The sequence below is a fragment of the Tamandua tetradactyla genome, chromosome 2 (genome assembly GCF_023851605.1).
Source record: "Tamandua tetradactyla isolate mTamTet1 chromosome 2, mTamTet1.pri, whole genome shotgun sequence".
Classification (NCBI taxonomy): domain Eukaryota; kingdom Metazoa; phylum Chordata; class Mammalia; order Pilosa; family Myrmecophagidae; genus Tamandua; species Tamandua tetradactyla.
The window spans coordinates 44,567,018-44,582,037 of record NC_135328.1 but is presented as its reverse complement, the minus strand read 5'-3'; the positions used below and the strand labels follow the sequence as shown (position 1 = coordinate 44,582,037).

The 15,020-nt window shown below is 39.7% G+C and overlaps 1 protein-coding gene and 1 long non-coding RNA gene across 2 annotated transcripts in view; one reads left to right on the top strand and one right to left on the bottom strand.

Annotated features, from left to right (window-relative positions):
* The window catches only part of LOC143659990 (uncharacterized), a 30,509-nt gene extending 16,898 nt beyond the window's left edge, over window positions 1-13,611 (top strand). The window contains exons 2-3 of the long non-coding RNA XR_013163817.1: window positions 12,591-12,819; window positions 13,477-13,611. This is a non-coding gene — a long non-coding RNA (uncharacterized LOC143659990). The remainder of the gene's footprint in view (window positions 1-12,590; window positions 12,820-13,476) is intronic.
* LOC143659979 (olfactory receptor 1L6-like) lies at window positions 2,413-3,439 on the bottom strand. The gene has a single exon (XM_077133359.1). The coding sequence runs from the start codon at window positions 3,346-3,348 to the stop codon at window positions 2,413-2,415; it is 936 nt and encodes a 311-aa protein (XP_076989474.1). The 5' UTR covers window positions 3,349-3,439.
* Window positions 13,612-15,020: the final 1,409 nt, after the last annotated feature.

Genomic DNA, 15,020 nt, shown 5'->3' with positions numbered 1-15,020 from the left:
GGGTAAATTTAAAGAGAAGCTTCCAGTCCTAGAGATAATTTCAAAATCTAATTTCTAATGTATGTGATTAACTTTCAGAGGGCCAAGTGGGCCTAAAGAAGGAGGTTGATCATTTGATATTGCCCCAAGAGTTAGCAGCAGAAATGGTATGGCAAGCCTGGTCTTAGGAATTTTCTCCTCCTTCACCCTTCTCACGTTTCAGCCTTCTACAACCTATGTCCCCTGCTGCTCTGAAGTTGGGATGAGGAACTGATCTGTACTCTCTTTAGCAGATCTGGTTTTGGAGGAGCGCTGAAGCCGTATTCGCATTTTTTCTTTCCGTTACGTTATTAATATCTTTTGAATGTTGAAGATGACCATTCTGTTTTTTTCTCTCAAATGAGGCTCTGGTCCTGGCTAGGAATCATTAGCCACTACTTAGAGGAAAGGCTTTTGGCCTCCAGGGTTCCTCGGTCAAATGGGAATGTACATGATGATGCCTGCTGGCCCTTCTCTCCTGGTTCTTGTTTTAAATTTCATAGGTTTTTTTTTCATTATTTTAATTTTAATTTTTGAACTCTTTTCTTCATCCACCAAATAATCCATTCAAAATGTACAGTCCGTGTCTCCTGGTATAATCACAGAGTTGTGCATTTATAAACACAATCAATTTGAAAACACTCTCATTGTTCCAAAAAGAAAATATGTATATATATTTATATATATAAATATATATATTATATATTATATATATTTATATATATAAAAGTATAGCCCTTATATCTCCTTAGTATTGCTATTTAGCATTGATATTGTAACTTTGTTACACTTGATGAAAGAATACTATAATATTGCTGTTAACTGTAATCCATAGTTTGCATTGGGTCTGTTTTCCCCCATATTGTTAACTGTAATCCATAGTTTGCATTGGGTCTGTTTTCCCCCATATTAATGCCTTATAATAGTGATGTACATTTGTTCTAGTTCGTGTAAGAACAATCTTGTATTTGTGCAATTAACTGCAATCATTGAGCACAATAGGGTTTTTTCACTATAATATATAGTGTCATATTTTGTCTTCTAGTTTTCTTTCTAGTGATCGACTTTCCCTCTCAACCATAATCACGCTCATAATTCGGTGTTGTTAATTACATTCACAATAATGTGCTACCATCACCTCTATCCATTTCCAAACATTTACAATCAACCTTATTAAAAATTTTGTACAAATTTAGCATCAGCTTCCCATTCTCTATCTTCATTCTGTCTCCTGGTAAACTATACTCTAAATTTTAACTCCAAGAGTTTGCTTATTATAATTCATTCATATTAGTGAGATCGTGCAATATTTGTTCTTTTATGCCTGGCCTATTTCACTCCAGTTAATAACCTCAGGGTTCATGCATGTTGCCACATGCTCAGGACTTCATTCCTTCTTACTGCTGAATAATGTTCCATTGTATGCATATGGTACATTTTGTTTATACATTCATCAGTTGATGGACACTTGAGTTGTTTCCATCTTATGGCAACTGTGAATAACGCTGCTTAGAACATATTTGTGCACATGTCTGTTCATGTCCCTGCTTTCTTTTATTTTGGGTACGTACCGAGTAGCAGGTTTCTGGATCATATGGCAGTTCTATATTTAGCTTCCTGAGGAAGCACCAAATTGTCTTCTACAGTGGCTGCACCATTCTAGATTCCTATCAACAGTGAATAGTGATCCTATTTCTCCACATCCTCTCTAACACTTGTAGTTTTCTGTTTTTTTGATAGTGGCCATTCTCTTAGATGTGAAGTGATATCTCTTTGTGGCTTCCAGCCTTATTCCCTTTGCTCTCAAATTGCTTACAAGGCGCTAGCCTCATATGTCTTTACACCGTTCCTCAAGCACAAACCAATATTTATTGCCTTAGTGTGCTTTGGTTTCTACTATATGAAGTGTTCTCCATATTTGCTGGTATTTTGTGCCTATGTCTGGGTAAATTCAGTCCATTATTCAGGATGATTTTAGATTACTTCCTCCAAGAAGTGTTCCCCAAACACCTTCCAAATCCACGCAATTTTTGTTTCTTTGGGCTGATATAGTACATAATGTACTTTCTGAGTACTGGCCATAATCAGGCTTAGGGAAGAGTTACTTCAGGATAGCCTTATTCTATTTTATGGCTGTCAGTCAGTTGAGGATGGCAAATGCTCTTTTCCTGAAATCTGCATGCCTAGATGTACTTGACATGGGATTGAACACATATTTGGTGAAGGTCTTTGAGAGAAGCCTAGTGTTCTGTCAGGCCAGTGCACTTAACTGCTGATCAACACCACCTTTCAGGGCATCTTTGGGTGGAAAGAGGAAAATGAGTAAGAGGGAATGATGAACTGGAAATCTTTAAGATCATTTCCTAGTTATGAAATTCTGCCATTTTGTTCTTTCTATGAATGTATTCTATCCCTTAATTTCCCCAAACCCTTCTTCATATCCTTGTTCCGCAGACTGTAGATGAAAGGGTTCAGCATGGGTGTCACCACCGTGTACATAACTGTGGCTACCCGGTCCTTTACTACTGAGTACATGGACAGGGGCCTGAAGTAGACATAGATGACACTACCATAGAACAGGGTCACTACAGTGAGGTGAGAGCCACAAGTAGAGAAGGCCTTCCTCTTCCCGGCTGCAGAGGGAATTCTGAGCACAAAGATAACAATCCTCAGGTAGGAGAAGAGGATGCACAGGAAAGGGGTCATGATGACAGCCAGGGTCTCAGTCATGACCACCATCTGGCTGGCAGAGGTGTCAGAGCAGGACAGCTTTAGCACAGGTTGGGTGTCACAGAAAAAGTGCTTAATGGTGTGAGAGGCACAGAAAGACTGGCGAGACATGAGCAGCACCCGGAGCAGGGAGTGCAGGTGTGAGATGGTGCAAGAACCCAGTAGCATGAGGAGGCAACGTCGTGGGTTCATGACCACATTGTAGTGGAAGGGGTTGCAGATGGCCACCAGCCGATCTATGGCCATGGAGGCCAGCAGGTAACTATCGGTGTTCGCAAAGGCCATGAAGAAGTACATTTGGGCCAGACATCCCACATAGGAGATAGCCTTTGTCTCTGAGAGTAAATTCACCAGCATCTTGGGCACAATGACTGTTGTGAAGCAGAGATCCGTGAAGGACAAGTTGCTGAGAAAAAAGTACATGGGGGTATGGAGCCGAGAGTCAGAGTGGATGGCCAGGATGATGAGGATGTTTCCCACTATGGTAACCAGGTACATGGTGAAGAAAACAGCAAAGAGGGGTCTCTGCAGCTGAGGGTTGGAGGAGAGGCCCAGGAGGATGAACCCTGTGGTGGGGCTGCTGTAGTTCTTTCTCTCCATGTCTTTGGACTTCCTGGATGGGTTTGGAGAAGCATGGAGTGAATACAAAGGACAATTTTGTCAAGACAGCTTCTTTCCTATCCTCTATCCTATGAAAATTTCCCTTTGCTGTTTGTTCTGATTTTTAAGAATATTTACTTCAGGAAATTATAGAGATACAGGGAGTAAACTCCAACAAGGGGAAAGTTGAAAGACTACAAGAAAATTCAGATGAGATTTTTAGAATCCTCAGAGAATAGTCATGTCAATGTTAATTTAAGAATTTTCGTTTTGGAAATAAAGGTAACTTTGGCTAGCATTATCTGTCTCCTTAAATTAAAAGTTCCTGATCTTGGGATTCCACTTACATTAGGAATACTACAGGGGATAGCCTTTGTTCCTGATATATATATATATTCTCTAAATATATTAACATTTTTATTTAAAAATTTATGAAGTTGTCATTTTAAACATCCAAATATTAAAATATATAAAACTCAGAATGTAAGATTCTCATTTCTATCAATATTCTTTAAAAGTTAAGGCAGGGGTAGCCTTATTGTGCTATATTGTTCAAGATACAGACTACTGAAAAATAAAGAAATAGGATGCATAAAGATTAGAGGAGACAAAATTTGCATTAAATTACGTGACTTTATACCTAAAAATTCAAAGAGATCTTTGAAAAAGTATTAAAACCTATGAAGATGTCACAGAGGTGACCAGATAAAAAAATATACACATATAAATACCTTCCTGTGTTAGAAAAATTTAATAACAAAAGAAAATATCAATTGACAATGGAAAGAACATCTAAAAAGTACTGATGAGTAAACTGAAAAAAAAGGAAGGATGTCTATTTGAATAAATTATAACAGTACACAAAGGAAGATCTGAATAAATGGAGCTATTTAATCCTAAAAGAAATATCAATATTCAGAAACATGTTTTATTTTTAAACTAATAAGAAAATTCAGTGCCAACACAAATAATTATCCCAAGAATATTTTTAATGGAAATTGGTAAGTAATTATGAATTTATTTAGACAGATAAATGTCTAAGGAAAAAATATAATTTTAGAAAAATAGAATAATGTAAGGAATGTAGAAAAAAATTATAATAATGTAAAACAATGGTATATTCCACATACAGAGAAAAATAAATCAAAGGACCAATATAGAGAATCCTGGATTTACATATGTTTGTATATAGATATTAATATATCTATATAGGAACTTAATATATAATAAAGGTCCATTTCATAGCAATGTTGAAAGGTTGGATTATTAAATGACACTTATGATAATTGCCTGAACATTTGGTGGTCATTTGCTGAAAATGAGGCTAGATTTCTCTCTAATACCATATATGAAATATTTCTTCCATATGGATGAAATAATCCAAACTATAAATTAAGTACTAACTAAAGATAAAGAAACATTGTTGTGGTCTCAGGGTGGGAATACCATTGTAAACAGAAGAGGAATGTAGAAGCAAGAGTGATAAAATACTCAAGATTTTAACAACATACCTAAGAGATGATAAGCAAAGTTAAAATACAAACTGCTGCCTCAAAGAAAATATCTGAAGCACATTTACAGAAAAAACGTGGCAAAAGCATGGCCAAAGTTACCGACAATCAGAAAATACAAATTGAACACAGAAATATAATTTTCACCCATCAGATTGGCAATAATTTTCAGATCATCCATATGCAGCAGAGAAATCTGCTGGTATGTTCCTTGCAAGTGGACTTCTTATCTTCAGGTGCCTTGAGTCTTCTTGCTGACCCATGGCTTCTACACTGTCCTTTGCTCTCACACAATTGGATACTTTTGATTTACTTATTTCCTACTCCCATTTCTGCCCTTGTGCCACAAAACCAAATGATTTCCAAGTGGTGCGATGGTGGCTCAGTGGCAGAATTCTCGTTGCCATGCCCAAGACCGGGGTTCTATTCCCAGTGCCTGCCCATGTAAAAAAAAACAACAACAAAAAAACCCATATGATTTCCTCTCTTCCTTGCCTTCAGACAGGAATGATAAACGGGGACTTTGGACCTGAGCTCTGTCAGATCCTGAGCAAACAGTAGTCTCTGCTTTTACAGCACCAGGACCTTAGATCCATCTTCTCCCTGCCTACCTTCTTTCCACTGCCAAAAGAAAGACAAACAGGTCAGCCGTTTTGGATACATTGTCCCCTTGAAGAGAATTCCAGCTTAGGAATTCTGCAGGGCTCTTTTCAGCCTGTGTCCTTCTCTTTTCAGGTCCCTGAAATCTATCCTTTCTGTCTAGTTTTTTTTTTTTTTAATCTTATATCATAGTAAAGTATCACCTTATGTCTCTTGTCCCCAAAGAAGGAGGTACCTCTCCCTGAGTTTTCATTTCCTACTCTATTTAATAGGTCTAATGTTTTTCCAGGTAGCTTTAGGTCTCATAGATTCCTTATTAAGCCCAATCCAGTCAGCTGTAGGCTGGTTTCGGCTGACTTCATCACTTCTTCATTCTGTTTTCTCTTCACTGGTTTTCTGGATGCCAGACTGTGCCTCTGTCCCTTTTAGTAGTTCAGTGTATTAAGCTTTCAAGTTGTCATTTCCTTCTGGTTCCTTGCCTACCTGTGCCCAATCAGCATACAGACTTTGCCTCCTGGATCATGAGAAGAAGTGCTAAAGATGTGGATTTCCAGAGAGCTTTCCTTGACTCAGTTGTCATGGAGATTTAGACAACTCTGGGTTTCACCTTTATCTTTTTAGCATCCAGACAAGTGATTGTCCTATTTCAACAATTCCAGACATAGAGAGCTCACCATATTTGGAGGCCAACCTGCCTCTTGTGAAACAACTGTGACTTAGCCTTTGTATTATAGCCATTCGATAGCTCTGGTTCATTGATCCATTCTTATCACCTAAAACAGTTTAGTGAGTCTAAAAAAATGTATCCTTCTTTGTGTACCTCACCTAAAGTCAGCTCCTCCAGGTAGTAGGCACAGGATTTCTGGTCTCCCTCTCACTAGTGATCTTAGTCTCCACACCAAACTATGGGAAAAAGCTGAGCAGTATCTCAGAGGTTCAGCAAATTGTTGAAAAACCCAGCAGTCATGAAGCCCATGCAGGTTCTTTTATGGCTTACCCAAAACTGGATGCAGAGACTCATCATGCAGAACCTGATTCAGGCACAGGCTGACTTGTGGTGATGAGTCCTTTCCACTTGGTTTTATTCTTTCCAGAGATTTTGGACATGGATTTGAAATAACGTAGTCTTAATCTGTCTCACAGTTACCCCAAATTCTGACTTTTTCCATCTTCCCTCTCCACTCTGTTAATTTCTCTAATGCGTATTTTAAAATGCAGACCAGTGTTGTACAGAGAACCCTGGATTTAGAGCCAGAAGAACTGAGTTATAGGATTCATTTTACTGTTGTGCAACCTAGGAAAAATAATTTAATGTACCTTAGTCTTCATTTTTTTAATCTCGGAGAAGTCAATAACATCTTCATAAGATTTTTACAAATGCCCTCATTTAAATGAGATGGTAGAAGTGAGGGCATTTTCTAAAAGTGTGCTAATCAAATGTGAAGACTTATTATCACCCTAGAATCTCCAGGCCCTGTCATCCTATTGCTCTAATGCTTAAAATTTCTCTATCTCAAAATGCCAAGTGACTGTCCAGTTGCTTGAATATATTACATGACAGGGACTTGATTTTCTTTATGTCTGTTCATATCATGTTCTCCTTACCAACCTTGTCCTCTGTGCCTTAAGTCACATAATTATCTTTAATGGTCTGCCACATTGCCACCATTCCTGATTCTGATTGTAAGCAGAAACACATCACGACTGAGTTTCTTTATGACTGTTCCAATGAGTATAGGACTAAAAGTTCCAGAAATTGCATGTTTCTGCTTCCAGCTCTGCTGTGAGTTAACTTAGTCATACCTTTTAGCAATTTGTCATGTTTCTATATCTGTAATGTCAGGGAGTTAGACCAGATGTGTTTCATAGCCCAGGTGTTATATTCTAGGTTTCAAGCAAGTGGTCATTTAAAATATACTCCAAGATTCTTTACATGAATGAATGTACATTTTGTTATCAGTCTCTTCAACCTGTGGTGCTTCAAGGGGGGGCTTGCTGAAAACCAGTCCGTTATCTTTCTCTGTTGAGCTGGCATTGCCTCTTGTGCAGATATACTGCAATCACTTCCCTCATACATATTAAAACATGGTATTATAGTATCTATCAACTATATACCATTTACATGTGACAGGCACTGTTCTAAGAACTTTACATATATTGCATTTGTTTTTCACACCACCACATTTTACAGATAATGAAAACAAAGTGGAATGACTTGACTAAGGTCACAAACCTAGGAGGCAATGGAGTCCAGCTCTGGAGTGTGTGTTCCTAACTTTTGCATTATCCTACCATTTTTGTCCACTTGTAACCCAGTTTCCTGAGGAGATAACCCTGTGAGTCTCAGCTGTAGCATGTAGCCTATGCCATTTAAGGACAGAGGCCAGTGTCTAGAACAGTGCTTTGTTCAGAGTGAATACCTCAAAAATGTTTGTTATTGGATTACATGGAAACACAAGAAAGAGAAAAATACAGGGAGAGACTATGCTTCCTGGATTTTGAGATGGAGGAGAGAGGAAGATAGGATTAGGAAAAGGGAGGAAGAGCACATAAAGATGTCGATCCACAGTCCCCATTACCAAGATCCCTAACCTGCCTACCTGTGGGCTCGACAGAGAAGTTTCAGGGTCCTGAATGAGGTTGGGACCTGCCAGAGGGTTAAAATCAATCTGCGTCTCTGAGGAATGAGGCTGGATAGAAGTATAGACAGAGCTTCAGAAATGCACTTCTCTGTCTCCAGAGGGAATTTATGAAAGAAAGGGAGACCCAGGGGCCTTGCCTCACTGAATGTCGCAGCCTGGGGGGATTGGTCCTATGATTTCCAGAAGGAGAAGATCATTACTGATCCCTTATTATTCAGGAGCCTGTGGGAACCTGGGTCCCAGGGGTGCCTCTTAATCTTGGAAGGTGAATTGGAACCATGAAGTGGCAGGTTTGGAGGTGTGTTCCTGCACATGTGTGTGCCTTGGGTACCTCTGTGTCCTGTGTGTAGGCTTATGTGTGCCTCCCTGGGAGGAGGGGTGATGGCCTCTGACATTCCTGAGGTCCTGTGTCTGTGTGTTTGACTGTGTCTAGGTACAGGTGTGATGTCATGAGGAAGAGGTTAAGGGACAGGCTCTGTAGCCAGTCTACCTAGATTTAGATGCTAACTCTGCATCTTCAAGCTGTGTGAACTTTTGCAATACTTTATCCTGTCTGAGCCTCAGTTTTTAGTTTTGTAAAAAAATATGTAAAAGGAAATTAAAAGTAACAGTGTAAATGGCATCTCTTAAATAAATGTTGTCTCTAGCTTTTCCCTGAATTTTTATTACCATCCATCATATCCCTTCCTCCTATATTGTATTTTGGTCCCACATTATGGGTAGAGCTCTGTCATGGTCAGGTTTATGTGTCAACTTGGCCAGGTGGTGGTGCCTGGTCATCTGATCGGGCAAGCGTTGGCTGGTCTGTGAGGACTCTTTAAGGACTTGATTTATGATCTTGTTGGCTACATCCATAGCTGATTGCATTTGTAATCAGCTAAGGGGAGTGTCTTCTGCAGTGAGTATTGCTTAATCTAATTACTGGAAGGCTTTTAAAGAGGATTTAGAAGAGACAGTTACTCTTCCTGCTTCAGCCAGCCAGCCAGCCTCTCCGGAGAGTTTACTGAGGAGCTCCATCGGAGCTGACAGCTTACATCCTGCCCTACCCATCTTGGACCCTTACATTTTCATGGTTGCCCAGCTAGCCTCCTCTGCATGTTCACTGAAGACCTTCATTGGAGCTTCCAGCTTGTAGCCTGCCCCACAGACCTTGGACTCTACATCCCCACAGTTACATGAGGCAATTTTATAAAGTTTAGATTTATGGATATCTCCTGCTATTTCTGTTTCTCTAGAGAACTGTAGCTAATACAGCTTGGTACCGGGAGTGGTTCTTAAGAAACAGGATCTTAAAAATGGGTTTTTACCATTGGTTTTCTACTCTGACTGGACTCAAGGGTACTAAGGACTCTGTTTCCCATAATCAGTATGGCACTGGCAGTCCATGGGATGAGCTGGCAAAAGAGATAGTCAAAATATCACCATTGGATTCTTCCAATCCTTCGTTTATAGGAAGCCAGCCTCTGGGGAATAATGTTTTTGACACCTTTATGGAGTTTTGTGGAGTTAGGAGGTATAGAGATGTTGGCTGGTTGTTAGATATGCTGTATAAATTGATGAGGAAAAGGGACAAGCTGAAAGCTTCAAATGAGAACCTTATGCACTGTATGACAGATGTAAAAGTTTCTGGTGCCCTGAAGGAAACTTTTATTTCCTGTAGCCACAGACTAGAGATCTCTGAAAATCACACGCAGACTCTCCTTCTTAGAGTAGCAACATTGCAACATAAACTGAAATCTCAGTCTTACATGGTGTTTGCCGTTAAAGTGAGAGCATTGATTGGAAAGGAATGGGATCCTGAAAAATGGGATGGCAACATATGGATTGATAATGATGGTAGTGGACAGGTTGAAACCCTAGGTCATGCTGAGTCTTTTCTAGATAACCCTGTAATAGTCCACCCTGGGGATATAGCTGCCCCACCTCCAGCATGCCCTGAGGAGTTGGCTACCCAACCTCCACCTGAAGGAATTAACCCTAGAGTGATTAATCTTGTTTCACCAGATGAAACTGCAAATGAATGCCCTGAAGCAATTGACTTGGAAGATACTTCTAATTCTTTTTATGACCCACCCCCACCACCCCTATTTCTTCCAGACCTGTAACTAGACTAAAGTCCCAACTGGCCCCAAAAGGTGAGGTACAAAGTGTCACCCATGAGGAGGCATGTTATACTTCAAAACAACTGCATGAGGTTTCCAATTTATATAGACAGGAATCAGGGGAATATGTATGACAATGGGTTTTAAGGGTATGGGATAGTGGTGGGAGGAATATAAAGCTTAATCAGGCTGAATTGATTGATATGGTCCCACTAATCAGAGATTCTGCAGTCAATGTTATAGCTCAAGGGGTTAGAAAAGGCATTAACAGCTGCTTTGGATGGTTGGCTGAAACATGGATCTATAGGTGGCCAACATTACCTGAGGTTGAAATGCCAAAGCAGTCCTGATATAATGTAGATGAGGGGATCCAGTGGCTTAGAGAGATTGGAACGTTAGAGTGGATTTATCATGGAAAGTCTGCTCATATATCCCAGGAATGTCTGGAGGATGCACCTTTTACCAGAACTGTGAGAAATAAATTTTGTGAGACTAGCTCGGTCATCCCTGAGGAGCTCTGTAATTGCCCTTCTCTGTAGGTCAGATATTACTGTGGGAACTGCTGTCACTGAGATGGAATCCTTAAACACAATGGGGATGATCGGATCCCAAGTTGACAGAGGCCAGGTGGCAGCACTTAATCGCCAAAGACAAGGTGGGCATGGCTATCATAATGGATAGCAGACTCAAAGCAGGAGTTAAAATAATCTGACTTGCAGAGACTGTGGCGTTGGCTAGTAGATTGACAGTCTGCTATATTCTCGTATGAGCTATATAAACAAAAGAGCTCTAGGTCAAGTGAACAGAAGTCTAACTTGAATTACAAAAACATAGAGTCACAGCCCCTTAATCAATTTCCAGACTTGAGATAGTTTATAGACCTAGAGCCCGTTCAGTGATGGGAAGGCCGTGTCCCTTTGGGGGAGGACCTTGTTACACTGCCACAAATGTATACTGTTAATCTTCCTTCAAGCCTTCCCCAGGGAGACCGACAAACTTTTACCAGTGTAACTATGCTTTGGAGAAAAGGAAATGATCAGGTATTTCAGGCATTATTAGACACTGGTTCAGAAGTGGCATTAATTCCAGGGGACACAAAATGTCACTCTGGTCACTAGTCTGAGTGGAGGCTTATGGAGGTCAGGTGATTTAGCTCAGGAAAGAGTTTTAGCTCAGATCCATTTCACAGTGAGTCCAGGGACTACATTTTGTAGTTATTTCCCCAGTTCTGGATTGCATAATTGGTATAAACATGCTGTGCAACTGGCACAATCCTCACCAAGGCTCTCTCACTCATGGAGTAAAGGCTATCATGGTAGGAAAGGGCAAGTGGAAGCCACTGGAAGTGCCCTTACCTAGCAAAATAGAAATCCTCCCAGTGGGCAGAACTTTGAGCAGTTCTGCCCAACATCTGCCCAAATGAAACCTGGTTGTTCGTTTTGCTTAGAAGGAGAACTGGCCAGAGGTGTGTTTGTAAACTAACTCATGGGCTGTTGCTAATGGTTTGGCTGGATGGTCAGGGACTTGGAAAGAGCATGATTGGAAAAATGGTGGCAAAGAGGTCTGGGGAAGAGGTATGTGGATAGACCTTTCTCAGTGGGATAAAACCATGAAGATGTTTGTGTTCCATGTATATGTGCACCAGAGTGACTTCAGCAGAGGAAGATTTTAATAATCAAATGGATAAGATGATCTGTTCTTTTGATACCAGTCAGCCTCTTTCCCCAGCAATCCTGTCATTGAACAAAGTGGGCATGGTAGTAGAGATAGAGGTTATGCATGGTCTCAGCAACATGGACTTCCACTCACCAAGGCTGACCTGCCTACAGCCACTGTTGAGTGTGCAGTCTGCCAGCAGCAGAGACCCACACTCAGCCCCCGATATGGCACCATTCCCCGAGGTGATCAGCCAGCTACATGGTGGCAAGTTGATTAATATTGGACCACTTCCATCATCAAAGGGGTACCCATCACTTTCCCTTTCTCAATTTATTAAACATATATCTATTAAAACTTTGAAAACCAGTTTTTAAAGTTTTACTTTGATAAAAATATAATTAAAGCTACAGGTGAAGATTTACTGCTGTGATACATCAAGTTATCTTCATCTTTATTTTAGTTATTTTTGGTTTATGAGTTTTATATCTTGATATCCATACTTTTATTTTTATATGTCCACTCATTTTGTATAAAACAATATTTGTAAGTTAAAGAAATCTTTTAAGCAATGGCATGTTGGGCATTGTATCATGTTCCTCACAAAAGACGTGTTCAAGTCTCAATCTGCTTTCCTGTGAAGTACATTTGTAAATGCAGATGTTATAATAATAATAATAATAACAATATTATTATAATATTGTCATTAATATTCACTCATTTGTGAATAGGATCTGAATCAGGATTAGCCTTGTGTTTGAAGACGTTATAAGGAGAGAGAATTTTGACAGATACACTAACTGAGCAGGAGAAGTAGAAGCCAGAAGGAGCAACAACGTAACAGAGATACAAGTCAAGGAACCTAAGGATTGCAACAAGCCAGTTCCAGAATGTGACAGAGTCCAGATGAAAACATGGCCTCTGGAGACCTTGATTTTGAACTTTATAGCCTCTCAAACTGTGAGTCAATAAATTCCTGTTGCTTTAATCAACTGTTGGGTGATATTTGTCATAGCATCTCTGGCAGACTAAGACAGTGCACAAACACACATGTCTGCACACATCAAAACAGTAATGCTAAGAAACAGAACTTTGGCTGTCAAAACCTCTCATGTAGTACTGGGGATTGTTTGTTTTTACATTTATGATATCATTTTGAGTATTAAGTGAAACGATGATTGTAAAGACCATGTTTTGCTACGTAGTAAGAGGTCAAGACATGATAACTGTTATTATCTGTGTTATAAGTTGAGTATTTCTAATATTTGCTTCAATGGGATTAGACTGTAGAGTGAGTGGGAGAAGACCTAGATATTCATTCCATGTGCAGAAACCAATGTGCCTTTCCAGAAGTAAACAGCATTTGAGCCTTGAGTGTTGGATAGACTTTGAGAGAGTAGACAGAGGAAAGGATACCCATGTTGTCTTAGTTTACTATTCCTGCTGTAACAAATTGCCACAAACGAATGGAACTTACAAAGTAAAATTTATTATTATCTGAGTTCTGTAGGTCAGATGTCAGACACTTGTATCACTAAGCAGAAAATAGAGGGGTTGGCAGTGTTGGCTTTCCTTCTGGAGACTCTAGGTGAGACTATGTCTTCTTGCCTTTTCCAGTGTCTACAGGCTGCCTGCATTCCTTGACTCATGGCCCCTTTCCTCATCTGCAAAGCCAGCAATGACACAACTCTCTGAACCTTCTTCAGTTGGCTCTCTCTGATCAAAGCCAGGACAGGCTGTCTTATTTTAAGGACTCAGGTAAGTTGATTGAATCCATCTGTTTTATTTCAGTATACTTTCCCCATCTCAAGGTCTTTAGCCTGAACAATCATATTGGAAAAATCTCTTTTGGCATTTGTGGTGATTTGAAGTTGTTATGTACCCTAGCAAAGGACACGTTTTTAAAATTCATTCCTGTGGGTGCAGACATGTTGTAGGTGGGAACTTTTGATTAGGGGAACTAGGTCAGATTTTTATACCCCCTGTTTCCCTCCCCACACAGATACTCAGACTTGATACAGTGCTGAGATTCAGAAGACAGAGTCTTAGGCAGAGATCAGTTTTAGAAAAATGCTCTGTTCATGACACTTTTATTTTGTTTACCCATCTTCTCAGTTTTCTTCATGAATTGTTCCTGACTGTGGAAAGAAGAGTTTACCTTAACCAGAATGAATTGTGGACCCCAGTTTAACAATAGGCATGTTGTGGGAGCTGAGACCTCATTCTGGGTTCTTCCCTCAAACCCTTTCATTTGTTTATCAACAATGAAATATTACTGCAATATTACTCACTGCCTAAATCCTCCTAATCCTCTCTAAAGATGCAGTTTTCTTGGATAACATGTGTCATTACCTTTGTTAATTGTTGCCTTGGAGTCCCAAATCAATGCTCAGAGATTGCCAGCAGATGGCTCTCCAGTTCAGAGTTCCAGGGACTCAGGGGGCCATCAATTAATGATAGTTTTGAATCATATGAATAATGGAAATAGGCAGACAGGTTAGCAATGTAAGATGTTAATGAGAAACAGAGCAGAGTATGGTCAACACAGTTTTATATGTAAATAACTCAAAGACTCTTAACTGTAGAATTACAGAGTTTGGGGAATATGGGTGAATTGACATTAAAATTAGAGAATCTGGGCACCCCAGAATCACTTAGATGCTTTTCTTCATTAGCTTGTTTCTAGTTGTAGTCAGCAGAAAGGCAGAGCTGAGTCAGGACTGAAGCCACGTTTCTGAGTTTCGTTTCTATAATACAAAGATGGTAGATAGGTTTGGTCTTCCATTCATTTGCTGATCAGTTAATGAGGTTTTTGAGTACTGTCTTTATGAGAGTTGTGAGACTAGTTCTGTGCCTACAGGAAGGATTTCCATGAAGGATAGTGTTCCTGTGAAGATGAAAGTGATGAGTGCTGGTACGTATAATGGAGTCTATTGTCTTAGATTTAGACTGTTTCAGATTGCTAATATGTAATCTGTGTCTTAGTGGCTTTTTCTGTAGCTATTGAAATCCACAGTATAGCTTTGTTAGAAAGAAAGCCATACCTTAAAGGGAACAAATGCTCATCTGATTGTGGAGAAGAAAAGAATTTATTCATGATCTTGCAAGAATAGGCGCTCAATCGAAAAAATGATGGCTGATACACGAAGTGATAGAATGCC

Bases quoted from the DNA above. Each gene is read 5' to 3' on its own strand.
- LOC143659979 (XM_077133359.1), bottom strand. From the start codon at position 3,348: ATGGAGAGAAAGAACTACAGCAGCCCCACCACAGGGTTCATCCTCCTG.